Raw genomic sequence first — 15,078 nt, forward strand, 5'->3', positions numbered from 1 at the left:
AGTGACGAATATTATATTATTAATCTAATATTATTTTTGCCTTAGGATAACAGTCAATGGAGACGGAGGAATCTGTAATCTCCACTTTATATCTAGTGAAAAGGAAATATTAGATTATTTTTTTCCAGCTCAGTTGGTGTCAAGTCTCCCGAGGGCAGATCGTATGCCCCTGTAGGTGCCACTCCCACCCTGACACACCAACTGCACCTTCTACTCCAAGATTCTTCGCGGTGAGGCACCATACTGTGACCTCCTTTGCTACTTTTATGGCGATGGGTTTCGCAAGGAGGTCGGAGACATACCTTGGTTCTCAGAGCAACAGTTTCAACAACTCATTTCCGAGAAAATTTCTGATTCAGAACGATACTCTCCCACCACTCGGAAAGCTTGTGGCCACTAAGCGCGGAGACGCGAAAGATAATTGCCGATTTATAATTAAATTTAGGCCGAACCAAAGACGACACTGCATCGCCAAGCGTCCATGAAACGGCGAGGCAGGGTCTACCCGCATAAGGCAAGACGTGTCAACATTGCTGCTTGGCGTTATACACGATATATACAGTTGGAACCTGGCCGGAGAATTTAATCATTTTCGATGGGTAATTTCGATGCAAGTGACATATCGTGTTTTGGGTAGATGAAGCCTTAATCAAAATTTTCATATCTCCATTGATTTGTGCACTATAGAATAGCAAGAGTGGATATGGTTCAGATAAAGCTTAACTTGTTTGGCGTCATCAGAGGATTGTATTCACCCTGTCTGATGGTTCTTGTAAGCCTACTTTTGACGGATGACAAAGCTGGAGCCCTGCCAGCAGGGGGAGGGCGGAGAGTATGCCGTGGCCTACCGGCCAACTTGCAGCCAGACACCGCCGCTGGAGTCGATGGAGTAAGAGCTGAAGGCCACATTCATCTACGGCGAATCCAGCTTAAAAGCTACACTCCCGGACAACATGTTATTGGTGAGACAAATGAGAAAAATGTACACAGCAATGACTTTAATTATTGTTTTCCCCAAACCAGAAGGTTGTTTGTTGTACTTTTTACCGAAGGTTGTTTTAAGTGGACTTCCGAAGCGTAATTGCCAAGGCTTCAGATGACAGACCGCAAAATGATGCGTAAGTCGTCCCCTGCCCACTCAAACTCAGGAAATTACACCAACTGCCAGATATTACCATTTCCATCGAAGGGATTTCAAACTAGTTTCCTTCAGTGATTACTGCATGTACTTTTAGTATGTCGCTGTTTGTTCTCAATTTCGTTTACAAATTTCCGTCTTCGAGTATTGCCCCAAAATTTTCGTGCAATCTCCTCATGTTTCACAACTGTCATATTGTCTCGTTTCACTGAATACGGTGTCTCCAGCAACATGAAAGGCAACGAAGTGACCGGTCAACATTTAAATGATCAAAGTAACCCTGCTTCTTTTTCAGTTGAGAGAACCGAACATGCAACCTTGCAATTTGGGTTAACGGAAGAACTGAAATACACGAAACTGTATAAACGACCAATTTGACAATTTTATTTGAGGTGCCTTTCAACATTAAGCAGCGCTTTTTTGCGAGATAAAAACAACGAAAAAAGAGGTCAGGGCTGCCATCCGTATTTATTCCGTGAATAGTCCGTAATGGTCATGTTATTCATGCCTCCAAAGGGTGAGTGAAAATACTACAAAGGGACTGTCTGCATGTGTGTCTGACCTACTTTATACCCACCATTTTATAATGTGTGTCGTCCATGTTGTTAATTGCAATCTTTCAGGATTTAACCATATCAGTCTGGGTTTGAAGACGTCATATGATGGCGCAATCATATTGTTTACTGTAGCTCAGCGGCTTGTCAAGATGAACATACATGTATATGCAAGATAAAGACAAAACTTACAAAAAGAAAAAACAGGAAAAGAAATACATGTTAGAAATAGAATGAAACGAAAATAGTCAACCAAAAAAAAAAAGAAAAAAAAAGAAATAATACTTTTCAAGGGATGGAAGAGAACCAATAGAATCGACTTATTTCAGTGTTTAGAAAAAAAGTCACATCAGCATAAGAAGGAGGTTTGAGTCTCACCATAGCGCACGCGTGGTGCTTTTTCACCAGGCTAAGTAACCTCAGTCCTCAAACGACAAACCTTAGCATTTAAACTAGCAGATTATTTTGTGACATAGGAGCAGTGTTGCGTGTGGCAGATGTTCTAAAATACCATGCAGCAAATGAACCCAGAGGAAGAGAGAAATCATGAAAGTAGACCTTGGAAAAACAACAATCATTCGTGCGTTCGACAGGGGCCTCATCACGCAAATTACTGCAAAATGCATGTCAAGATGCAAAAAAACCCAGGAGGAGGTAACAATCAAGGTGATGGTCAGAAGAAACACCCACGCATAAAAATGTTGATGATTCCAATTTAACCCGTTGCTTTAAATTTGTGCATTGAATGTAATAGTTTGGCAACGTGATGGACGTAATCAAAGGGCAATTTTTAATACCACAGTTCATCTCTGTTTTTTTCTCAGAAACATCCTTTGAGGTAAACACCAGGTTGACAATGTCAGTGCTTCCCACCTGGGCCCTGATTCTGAATGTTACGCATAGGACTTGGTCTTAAAAATTGAGCATGATGTGGTGGATATGTCATTCCTCGCTACGTCCTTGAATGTGGCAAACTCAGCGCGAATTTAAAAGCCCCGTGCACGCTGCATAAAAGCCTTTGACGAGGGGAAATGTAATATGCAAACCAGTGTTTCTTGTTGTTCAATGTGAAGTTAGCCATGAAATGCACATTTAGCGTGTAGGACCTGTCCTTAGCACGAAATTAAATTAGTCAACCTGCATTAGTCAGCGAGGACGGTTGGCGCTCCTTTCAACGGAAACCACAAGGGTTTAAAGCCATCGTTGGAAATTAAAAAGATGGGTAAAAGAAGATCAGATGAGATTTTCTATCGTTAGAGTACCACTAATTTTCTTTTTCATTTAAGGAATATTTTTTTCTATCGGAAAAGGCAAGGCATTTGAAGTGACCTCCGCCTGGTATAGAAAGGCATACTCATTGTGGGTACCTTGGCCGCCTGGAACTCGTCATAGGTATTGATGTACTGATGCATATTGTATGTATTGATAAAGGCTCAGTGGCATATTAAGGGAGGGAAATGCTAGTCCCCCGGAGTGGGGAACAAGTTGCAATTTTTAGAATAGGAATTGAAAACCGCCATCACTTAAGAAAGTCTTATACTAGCACTTCCTTTAAATGTGAAGGTTCTTTTACGCATGCTTTTGTGAAAAAAAATTTGACAATCATTTCAGAAAATTCTGTATTTTTCCAATGCGGGACTGGAAACATGATGCATCACTAGTTAAGAGATCTAGTCCAGCCATGGGTGTTGCAGTGCAGGCATCTGAATGTGTTATTACACGTGCTAAATAAGCACTTCACTGCCAAAAAATTGCGGTGTCATTTGCTATGAATATTGTACCTCATCTGCTGAGCGGAGATCCTATATGGAGTTGATGCCATACCGCAGCGTCGAGAGTGCTTTCCTAACAACTATTCCTAAAGTGTGTAAAGTTGCGCTTATACATGGGGCCTTGTGGGGTACCAGAACAATGGGAAGTACCCCAAAAGGCCAGTTTCTACCTTAACAAGAATTCCACGAAACTGATATTTGGAAATAAATCAAAAAGGGGAAATTCTTGATGGGTAAAATCCGTCGCAAATTGAAGTGTTTTAAATGAGGGACGTACGGCCGAAATTTCAACCCAGGAAAGTGAATTTGGTTTAAATTGGAGTGATTTGAAATTTTTGGCGTGTTGTGTGGGAGTTTTGTACACGAGAACAAAGGAAATACCCCACAAGTATAGCCGTGTAATGGTGAGTTTGTTTCTGCATTCAATTGGGGACCCTGAACAATAGAGGACAATAAGGTCCCCGATTGACAGAGGGTCCCCGATTGACAACTGTGTACAAAACATATGGGTGGTCTTCTAAAAAAGTTAAAGTACAAACAAAAGAGGAACAATAGGGGGTCCCCAGTTACAGGTAAACACACACTTGTGTGTGTGTGTGTGAACTTTTATAGGATTTAGCCCTACCCAGAATATTTTTCCTCTATCGCCACCTTTTCATCCGCCATCGCACATCTTTTTGTACCAATGTCATGATTTTCGCCACGGACGTATACCGCTCCCGTGAAACATCAATTTTCAAATTACTAGGGACCGAAACTCTTCGCATTCTTTCCAACAATGCCCAAAGGAATGCTGTTTCTTCACGAGAGGAATATAAATTACTACTGACCATTATAATAATTCTCCTTCGATTTGACCTGAAGCTTTGAAGATGTAGCAGTAATCATACATGCACAAAAAGGACGATTTACTCATCAATCATGTTTGTCACTGCCCAGAGTTCAAAAGGTTCCAATGTTACCTTTGAACTGAGTGTATCTTCCACGATAATGAAATAGGCTTGAGATGCATATATAGTTATGAGCATACGCGATAGCAATACTGTACATGTACATGTATACCATTAAGGAAATACATGCATAAGTAGACAGAGTTCACATAATTTGTTTATATAACGAATGTTTATAATGCATTTTAAATATTCTCGTGTGTGCTTCTTGTTTTACAGAACATGACATTAAATTGGTGAGCCAACTTTTCTCATTTAGGTTCACAATTTGTAGAGAAAAAATACACCTGAATGGACATAAAAGAAGACGTCAGTTTGAAAGCAATACTGCCCACATTTATCAGCAAATGTAGAGAAATTGTTAAAGAAGGGCACTTTTCAATGAGGTTAACCAACTGGGGATATCACATACTTTTCATACATGAAAGAAAAGTAGCACAATTCACAAAATGTGTATCCGAGGAAAAAAATCATCCCATTAGCCCTTTAAATGCGGCAAAGGTGGCAAGCGGTCAGTTGAAAACCTTGCCTGTTTTTCCTCTGCAGTTTCTGTTCTGGAAACTTCTTCAGACAAGGAGGAGCAACAGAGCAATCCACAGGTCAAGCGGTATGCCCTGCAGGCTATCAGCGATGCCACAGGCGAGGCGGTCGGTCGGTTTAAAGCCGTCTCTGACGCCACTCGGCTCCACCACTGCGGAAAGTGGACGGTGCTCCACGAGCGAAGGCAGAGCGGTGTGTCGTTTAGCTGGTTACCACCGCAAGAGGGAGCCGTTCAACCCGTTGTCATAACGTAAGAAAAAAATCCAGGATATCACATCCTGCTTATTCAGTGTTGTTGACTTGAAATGCCGACTCTGACTCGAATCAGGCTCGAGTCCTCATTTTTCGAACTGAGGTTTGACTTGGAAAAAATGATTTTAAAAAAGGACTTAGGGACCTGACTGAAACTGACTGCTTGACATTATACCAACTTTTTTTAAAAATAAAAATGGGAGTGTATAGGACTTACAGTATGCACAAGCAAACCTTCAACTACACAGATTTTTATGATTTGAATATTATATCTAATAATAGATCAGACCTATTTTGCAAAAAGCGTAAGTCAAATTATCAGGACGTGTACAAGAACCATGTGGGCTGGGCGACTTAAGATAGGCTTGAAAAAAATGACTTGGGACCTGACACTTAATTTGGGAAAACTGAATTGTAACTTTACTTGTTGGTCCGCACAATCTATGGTTTGAGAGCTGACCTGCGTTCACCAGAATAAAAAATAAGCTAAAGACAAAATTCGAAAAGGAAGGCGGCAGCATCGACACTTTACTGAGCGAGGACTTGATTCCGTAAGTCATATGTATATATTCACAAATAAAACTTATTTCGTTATCCCAATCCTTTTGTAGTGCCTTTCCTTTTTTCCGGCCAAAAAAACAAAACAAAAAACGATTTGAAACAAAATGCAAGAAAGAACAAATTGACATGCAAAATTAACCCTAACACTCTTCAATCCTTCACCTGTTGGAGGACTGAGGAGTGTTAGGGTTAATGGAGCTGTTTTTCTGCAAGAAAGCGGAAACGGCTACAGTCTGTATTCTGTGGACCTCTTGCCGGCGTATACTCATTGTCGATGCGTACGTGTTTCACCTAGACCTTCAACCGTAATGTCTTTGCCGCTGAGTGTGCGTTAGGTCTAACTCAAGCCGTAGTCAGACGTAGTTCCGGTTATTAGCTTCCCCATATATACCTCAATAAATTCAGACAAAATAATCAAGCGCGCACGACTCTTGGTGGATATCTCCTTCAGGTATCCTTTCTCTCTCAATAGCTGTGTTTTGAAATTATAGGCTTTCCAGAAAAAGCAAAGCGTCTGTCTAGACCCTACGCGAAAACAGTTGAAATAAAGTAACAGGTATAGTCTTGGTCCTGGATTTGTGACGTTACATGGCGACACATTTACCGATGGATACATTTAGCATTGGGCACGGGGACAGATTATCGTGGCAACAAAATTATCTTTTACACCTTGGGTACGAGTTAAGGGCGAAACATTTTTTCACAACATGCTTGGGATCTGGGAAACCTAACTTTAATAAAGGCTACAATGGTGGCTCTGGGTGGTTTTTAAAGGGAAATAAAGCCCAACATTTCAACTGGGTAAGCTTCTACAAGGCGCGAAGACAAGTCTCCTCTCAAGAATGGCTGAAAAATCATTTTCTCACAGAAAATTACATGGTGCTTCCCCAACAGTTGTACAATAAAAATTCAAAACGCGTGAGTTCAGGACTTATCGTGTAGCGTCCTCATGGTTGCAATACTAAGAATATTTATCGCCAAGCGTATCGCTCGAGGGCGATGTTGCCCATAATAATCAGAGTCAAAGACATCTTTAAAAAACGGACAACACCCCTCGTTATTGCCTATAAGTACTTGTATGTGATGGATAGGCCTAATCGAGATTAGCAATATATTCACTGCCCCGTGATACAAATATGTGCGCCGTCATCTTGTTCAGACGAATAATTTTCAAATGCCATCATTTCAGATGGTTATCCAATACATACAGGTAGCGATCAGTGGCATGAAATACGAGATCTCGCCTGTATTCTGGTAATGTAGAACTGTATTTCTGTGTATTCTTGGATTCAAGTTTGGGTGACTGATCATCAGATGGTGTAGCCATGGAGGCCAGCGTCTGTTTGTTGTGTCCGTAAACTATAAGCCAACGACTAGTTCGTTTCCTTGAAGCAGCTTTGTAAAGACAGAGTTTGAGAATGGTCCTGCAAAATGTTCTGTCTCACTACTTTTGCAGTATCAGTGCACAACGTTGCAAGCTTTTTAAAATACATTAATTCATCAGATGCACAACAACGTGAGAAATTGTAGAATGAGTATTTTTCCAAATGCAAAATACAAATTTCTCACAGGTTTCTTGAGATTATCCAACATATTCTTAAGTTTAACCCAAATGGGGTTTAACGTATAATTCTTTTCCTTTTTCTTGTTTGCAGTGTGGCTAAAGTATAAATGTGGAAGCTGAATCTCATGCGTGAATGATAACCGCACACGCAAGGTATACAATCCAGAAAAGTTTTGCAAACACGCTAATAAAGTTATGCGCGTGACTATTCTCGGTTTCATTTAAAAAGGGGGTATTTTAGTGCTAAAAGTTTAGTCTAGTTAATGTAATTTTACTATTCTATGAATTTATTTTCAATGTCATTCATCTTAAATGTAATCTCATAAACATTACAGTTTTAGCCGCTGGAATAGTTAATTAAAGGGTACTTGTTTTACGTTTTTCTTATTTTTATATTTATAATTGCGCAAACTTCAGAAACACCAGTTTTTGTTATAAACATTTTACTGTAGTTTGGTTTCTGTATTTCAGGGAGAGTTTTTTTTGTCATTTGCTCCAGTTTACGACGCTACTCTCTAGTAACAGCCGAAGCGTCTGAGTTGAGCAGGAGGATACAATCCCCATACATCTGATGATTTTCCCATTAGAAATCTACTTTGGAAAGTGAACAACGCAATGTAGAAGTACATTGCGACTACAAACAACAGGACGGCGACACAGAATGAATTTAAATCTTCTAATTTCAGATGATAAACAAAAACAAGGGTCTACATAAGTGGTTTTAAAAGGTTTAACCGTCACTGATGCCTAATCTAATGTAAATATTTATTAAAGTATGGGCCTGAAAGGGCTGTTCCTCATATCACAAGAGTAAGTTCTGAAACTGTGACACAAAAACATACTCACAGATTAGTTTAAACCTAGTTCAGACTCGAAATATTCCTGTTGCACTTTCACATTCCTACGAGAGGGCGGTATTGCATAGTAACGGTAAAGAAACCCAGCTACGATTTCGTGGTGATGTGGTCGCTATACAGCATCCGTCGGTGTACATAGGACATGACGAATCTAACGTTCTGGCGTTCAGAAGGGAAAAATGGTCTCAAACCACGACAGCTTCATCGACAAGATCACACCTGGTATCTTTTTAGAGGACGGTGTTTTCCTTTTCTCCATGGTATATTCGATTATTGATTAACGCTGTGTATAATGGCCCAAGATCATGGAGGATTGTCATTTTAAAGAAAGATGAAAAAAGAGAAAGCCAACGCACAAGTTAGTTGAATAACCAATCAGTATACTTTGAAGTTAATAATTATCTATTTAATAAAATTGCCAGGTTTGCAGTGACGAAGGGAAGTGCATGGGAACCCCCCCCCCGCTCAAGGCCTGTGCCCTCCGCGTTCCCCCTCCCGCTCATAAAGTAGAGGAGGATAAAATCTGGTGATAGTCCGCCTTGGTCCAAACTCGTTGAGGCTTCCCTCCATAAAATAGACCTTATGTACGAGAAGCTATTTCAACCGCATTCCTTGAAACTGTTCTATAAATTGTGTACTGACGATTGGATGGCACCTGACTGTTTTATGATTGACATGCGTTCAAGCCTTCTATTCAGTATTTTTCCAAATCTTGGTTGAAACACTAACTAAAAGGTACAGTTTTGTATGTCCATTCACACTTTAGAATTATTCATCAACGTAGACAGGTACATGTAATAATTTGCTTTAAAATTTTCATTTGATAACTTTCATTTCTACTGTTAACTTTCAAAAATGAAGAATTAACCTCATCTTCAGTTGCAATATGACCGACCCATGAATAGGGTCTATCAGGCCCCTCAGAGACCTCACTTGTGTTACTCTTTTGCATGAATCCCCACCGCCTATATCTGTTTCACTACCCGGGCACACGCTCCCGTTCAATTTTGATAAAGGTCGGCCCACTAAAGTTCAGGATTTCTCACGTGTATTGATAATCAAAATTCCTGTTACTCGTTACAAATTAAATGAAAGAATCGTGCTTCTCTGAGATCATTTCGGATAATTTATCATTTTGAAATGTTAAAATTTGACCAATCTTCGCAGTGGGAGAGACTTGAACACGGGGCAATGGAAATTATGTACCACTTGCCCTGCATTGTCCAAACAGGCGCACATTCATTAATTATTTGCTGTCAGACATCAGCAGAGGCAGTCTGCGACAGCGGTGCTCGCAATTAGCTTAAAGCTGCAGCAAAGCCGAATCAATAACCACAATCATAACAAATCGTAATGAATCCACGCACAGGCACGCGAAATCTAACAGCCACTGTACTCAAAACAGCGAGAGCAGAAATATCAAACGGCTAGCGATGCTTGTTGAGAATGCAAAGTTTTCGTGATTTTTTAACAACACATGCTTTAATACTCAGCAACATAAGTTGGGTGTTTATTAAAGGTTACCTGAACTGTTTGATAAACAATTAATATGTTACATGGCATGGACTTGGGTAATACAGTAGTACGCCTTCACAGGCTTTTCCAGACCAAAACACCTGTTCTTTTCATTGGACATTTTTGCATTACGTTTATTGTGTCAGTCGATTTGCTGTTTGGTGCACGTGGTATCCATGTCAGTAAATTAAAGCAAACCGTGCATCAATACATTCCATAACCTTATCACACTCTAGTAATGTTTTATGAACGATAAAGAATGAACACGTTAATTTCCTTGTTTTCCTGTCCTTACGCACAGCGTGATGTAAATTTATGCTTGCTCTATTCAAAACAGCGGCAGGTTGCAACCAATGAAGGCGATTGCATGGTATACCCTGCCGCTTTAATCCTATTATTTGACCTTCGATCATTTGAAGTTTGCGCACCACTTGAAACTGGCATGCCATCATCATTGAAATACAATTTACGAAACAGATCATTTAAACAAATATATGCTCGGTAAGAAAACGTCTATTCGGATCTTAAGCCTAATAATAGGAGAGCCGTTATCAGCATTCGCCCTAGACTGGGCAAACAACTGGAATCGGTTAATTGAAAACGTGCCAGGAGTCCGGATCATTTTTTGGCATCCACTCGAGTTTGAACCCACATGAATAAGGTTGTGGACTTTGGTTAAATCGGGCCAGAAGCTGCGCGGAAATAGAGAAAATAGACGACAGCTCAGAGTAGGCCTACTCAATTTGCTGTGGAAACCGTAGCGTTCAACTGGTGACAGCGTTATAACCGTGTCGGTCGCACATTACCATTGTGTTGCAAGGTAACCAACGTTACCACGGAGCATACTCTTCTCATCCCCACACAGACAAGGGAAACACTGAACCGATGCGGATACCAGACTGACAACTCGCATCGTGACCGGCACTAAGACACGATAAACACTCAGCTAACAGCTCATTGATGTAAGACGTGCTACGCCTACCCTTGTGATTTAGTACGCTGCGGATTTATTCCCCCAAAGTGACTGGTTTTCGGCTCATTGTGATGGTATGTAGGCTTAGGTACGACAAGTTATAGAAAAAGACAAATAGTACCAGCGATCTAATAGATCGAATTCTCAGTAAGAATAACCAATATCTGTGCATGTATTTGATCCTTTGTAGCTGCGTTATACGTAATTAAACCGAAGTACAATCATCAGGATTTGGATTCTATATTCTCCATGGATTCCCCACATAGCTCACCTGCGTCCATTGGGCGGCATAGCAGTAGCCTGAGTTCCAGCCGCAGGCGGAAGCAAATGAGACAGTCGGACGCCTCGTCGTATCGCATGCCGATCAGCTGTGTAGATTCCTCCGTGCAGGCGAGGGTCGTCATGGAGCAGATTAGCAGAGAGAGAAGCCAAAAATACAAGGATTCGGTCGTGCAAACGGTTCTGGGACAGCACGACGGACACAGAAAGCCATCGGACGCCAAACCCAAAGTGAAATTCCCAAACATTGACGAGAGGAATCCCGCCACAGAGAAGAATCTCGCCACAAGTAGACAGATCAACAACTCCACCAGCTGTGAACGCGAGGAAACTTTTACAAAGATGGAGACGTTTCCTTGCCACGCCAGCGGGCCTTCGGTGACCTCTCATTTTGAACCATTAAGCACAGACAGAAGACCTGGAAGTAGTAACAGGATTTCATATAACTCTGCGCTGTACAGTACTTCAGCCAGCTCTTCTGCTGTGGGAAGGATGCCAGTTGGCAAGCACCATCCCATGCAGCGTCGACCCAGAGCGGCTGTCCACAAAAATGGCGCTGTTTTGCGGGCACAGCCCATACCCGATCGCAGCCATAGCGAGGGTTTATCCAGAATGGAGAGCTGTAACGACAACCCAAGGCGTCGTGAAATACGACGAAGGTATACACCTGATACCACTCTCCCTAGACGCGCCCGGTCTCAATCGAGCGGTCGTAGCATAACTGATCCCCCCTTGCCTCAAACAAGGAAACGACGCGGTTCGAACCTCGACGCCGGCCGAAGTCAGTCCGACCAGGATATATCTGGCATCGAGGCTCAACTAAAGACTAAGCCACGCCAGCGCCAAAAAACGAGGCACATGTGGCAGTCACATGATGGTATACCTCAGGCGGCTGACAGCCAAGACCCCATGAGTCCTTCACTATCTAACTTAGGGCCCAGCGACTGGCAACTCGCTCGTGAAAAGTCATTCGAAATTACATTCCCTGGGTACGATACCAGGTTTGTGGACCTCCCAGACCGAAACGCATTATATCAGGAAAGTGATATGAGTGATATCGACCGCCAAATTGAATCTCAAATTCATGCCTCATCTATTGAAAAGTGTCGTCGATGGTTGAATAAATGGGTCCTTACAACGTAACTTGATGATGACATATGAAGATCATAAAAATGTCTAATGCTTTTTTTCACCAATAGGATGAATTAAATACTTTCCTTAAATGAGTGACGAACGGATATGAAATTTGTACCTAAATGTCCATGCAACAATTTTGGTAAATATGCAAAAAGTACTGTGCAATTTCAATAACACTAAGTCTCTTGAATGTGCAATCCAAAACAGTCGTTAGTTTAATTTGTAGATTTACTTAAATGTATGAAGACAAATAAATACGGTTTTGTGGAATTTTCAGATAGGAGCGATTATTTTGGATTTCCCTCAAAATGCAGAACGTTTTAATGAGATTGAAAACACGTTATAACAATGTACGTGGGCCCGTGACACAGGACTTGCAAGTGTTTACTCTTACGACGGAAGGATTCTGCCATATTGGAAAGAGAGGAAGTCCCACTTTTTTGAACAACTGACAACTGTTTTATGTTTTTATTTCGTTTGAATTTTATTCATACATTTATGGAAGTAATCCGTGTTATGTTTGCAGAGATTGGTCGTTTAGGGATTTGTCGATGTTCACTCTAAGAATAACTTGCAAGTAAGTGGTTGTTATTTATAAAGGGCCTTCGATTAAACAAGCCGAAGGTAAAAAAAAATTTCCGAGTTATTTTTTTCTCTCAGAAGTTTTACCATGCACAATTGTAAAGGTATACATTTAAATATTAGACGAATAAGAAATTATGTCTGATATTGCCTTTCACTAAGGCAAGTAAGTGTTGCCGAGTGTAGATTGCTAGGAATGGATTTTCAAATACGCAAGCGCAATAATCTGTTTCATCTATTTTTGGTGAGGACGGAGAAGAATCCTACTTTGAACGCATCAAAGTTGTTATATTTTGTTTTAAAAATTAAGTGGGCCCATAAATATTGTCAAAAAACAACAAACAAACAAATGCAACAAACAAACTACCGAAATATTAATTGTGTGGAGGGAATAATTTGTCCTGTCGCTTCGGTGTAATTTTGACTACAATTTTATAGCAAATAAGGATGTGTGGATCCGATACGAATCCCATTCTAGTCCAACCTCGGATCGGTGTCAACGACGCTCATCAGTCGGAATCGAATAGTATTAATTTTGGTTTGTTACTTGACAAGTCGGAGAGGACTAATCATCTTCCCCCGAAGCCGACAAATTCTTAAAATCCGACCGTGCCGTGGACTTGTCTCGAGTAGATGCGCCTCCACTGCCTGCCATCGCTCGTAAATCGTCTATAACGGGCCAATCGTATATAACGTAAATCACGCATAGGTTGCGAACTGTCTAGCCGTGTTGTCTTTTTATCACTGAGGTGAGGTGTTCGTCGCTGTACGTTGATATGGGTTTGTTGCAACGGTACCCAGGAGTTTAAAGCAAAACTTCGATTAAACCTCATTGGTAATTCATGTTGACACATTGTATCTGTATACCAGCTGTCCTTGTTCAGTCAGTCGATCATGAGGTTACTTGGACCACCTGACGATGAATCTGCGATATGCCCACTTCCTCCCTCCAGAGACAAAAATGCAGCTGCTCATATTATAAATTATTCTGCACGAAGCGAGGAGAAGCGAGACGATTAGCACCATCGAAGGAAACGGCAAGGTTCAATCCGTCTCCTCTGTCCATCACCTTGGCCTGATGAGCGAAAAGCCAGGGATTTCCAAACGCAGGGCTGTGTTCCACCATCTTACTGTGCAGATTACATGCCAGACTGATTTAACGACAAATCAAATTAAAAGTATTCAAGATTATGATCATGTAAACCTCTCTTCCCCGTGACGAGTCCCCGTGCGTGTACGAGGTGTTTTGGTTTCCGCTGTCGTACAATAAACGAAGCCGACAAGTAATTAGACAGATTAACAATTCAAAAGCTCATAAATTACCGTATAGTAGCGCAGCACAGAAAAACCACGCATGTTCTTATCTAGTTGGGAGAACCTGTTGATGTAATTACGTTCCCAACAAGTCAATCAATTTACTTTATGTACGATTTGGCTTATAATCCTATAATACTCAGATTATCGGAACACATCCTGATGGCAACATTTTCTTATTGAGAAGCTGGCATATATTTAATTAATGGTAAAATACTCGCTGAAATTTAAGTCAATGGGGTTGTCCGGCAGTCACATCTCCATGTCACGATTACTGGCCATGAGACTTTAGGTTTGACATAGGGGCAAACATCTTGGAAACAATCGTTGCACTGAAGTGCTGTCTGCACATATTGGTGTATAAAGCGAGTGCGCTGATGGGGTTGGCATTTGGTTTGACCCAGTGTCTGGAAATTTTTGACATGCATATTCATCCCAAAGTAATATCTATGGGTAAATGGTGGAAATCTTCCGGGAGGAAACGACAGAAATTAAGACGTTGCCGATTTCCGGCGTGAGAGGATACTTGAGTGATTGTGAGGGAAACCCGTTCTATCGTGTGGATTTCGAGGCACAACGTGTGAATTCTGCAAAGCCATTGCGTCTTACAGCATTTTTACTACTGTAAAATAGATACCATGCACAATATAGGGCCGGTGGGTCCCCCCATGTGCAATCCCTATACACACTCTAGACTTAAACACACCCCTCTAGAAGTCTATAAAGAATTCCTGAGATTCCGATCAAACAGTGATCAACACAAGGGGGGGGGTCTCTCCACCCCGTATCTTGCATGATATGGTAAAATATAGACAAAACTGTTTCAAAGTTCATTGTTTCAGATGAAAATATCATAAACATTTACAAATAAACTGATACCCATTTCAAGGTTAAAAATCAAACGGACACCTACATGCCATAAAGTGACTTATTTCCATACCATTCATGTCTTTGCTTAGTATGTACTTGGGAGACTTTTTAAATGTGGCTGACAAGTGGTACTTGTGGGGAAGTGGCATTTCACAGTTTTCCAATGCAGACCAGTCGGGTTGTCTGTAACGATTACTACAGACGGGCAAAACGATACACA

General features: G+C 41.1%; 2 protein-coding genes across 3 annotated transcripts; both read left to right on the plus strand.

The window, feature by feature from the left end:
• Positions 1-309: 309 nt before the first annotated feature.
• LOC110985568 (uncharacterized) lies at positions 310-9,299 on the plus strand. Its single transcript, XM_022246678.2, has 4 exons — positions 310-962; positions 4,961-5,204; positions 7,423-7,484; positions 7,831-9,299. The coding sequence occupies exons 1-3, from the start codon at positions 704-706 to the stop codon at positions 7,436-7,438; spliced, it is 519 nt and encodes a 172-aa protein (XP_022102370.1). The 5' UTR covers positions 310-703; the 3' UTR covers positions 7,439-7,484; positions 7,831-9,299.
• Positions 9,300-10,195: 896 nt separating this feature from the next.
• Positions 10,196-13,046, plus strand: LOC110985567 (uncharacterized). Of its 2 annotated transcripts, none has more exons than XM_022246676.2 (2): positions 10,196-10,750; positions 10,867-13,046. In XM_022246676.2, exon 2 carries the CDS (start codon positions 10,926-10,928, stop codon positions 12,096-12,098), a length of 1,173 nt encoding a protein of 390 aa, XP_022102368.2. In that variant the 5' UTR covers positions 10,196-10,750; positions 10,867-10,925; the 3' UTR covers positions 12,099-13,046. The 2 variants fall into 2 exon arrangements, with proteins under 2 accessions (XP_022102368.2, XP_022102369.2); XM_022246677.2 differs by having other exon boundaries at positions 10,197-10,750; positions 10,943-13,046.
• Positions 13,047-15,078: the final 2,032 nt, after the last annotated feature.

Source organism: Acanthaster planci, linkage group LG17 (assembly GCF_054643075.1).
Source record: "Acanthaster planci isolate LZ-2023a linkage group LG17, COTS_SCS, whole genome shotgun sequence".
NCBI classification, from domain to species: domain Eukaryota; kingdom Metazoa; phylum Echinodermata; class Asteroidea; order Valvatida; family Acanthasteridae; genus Acanthaster; species Acanthaster planci.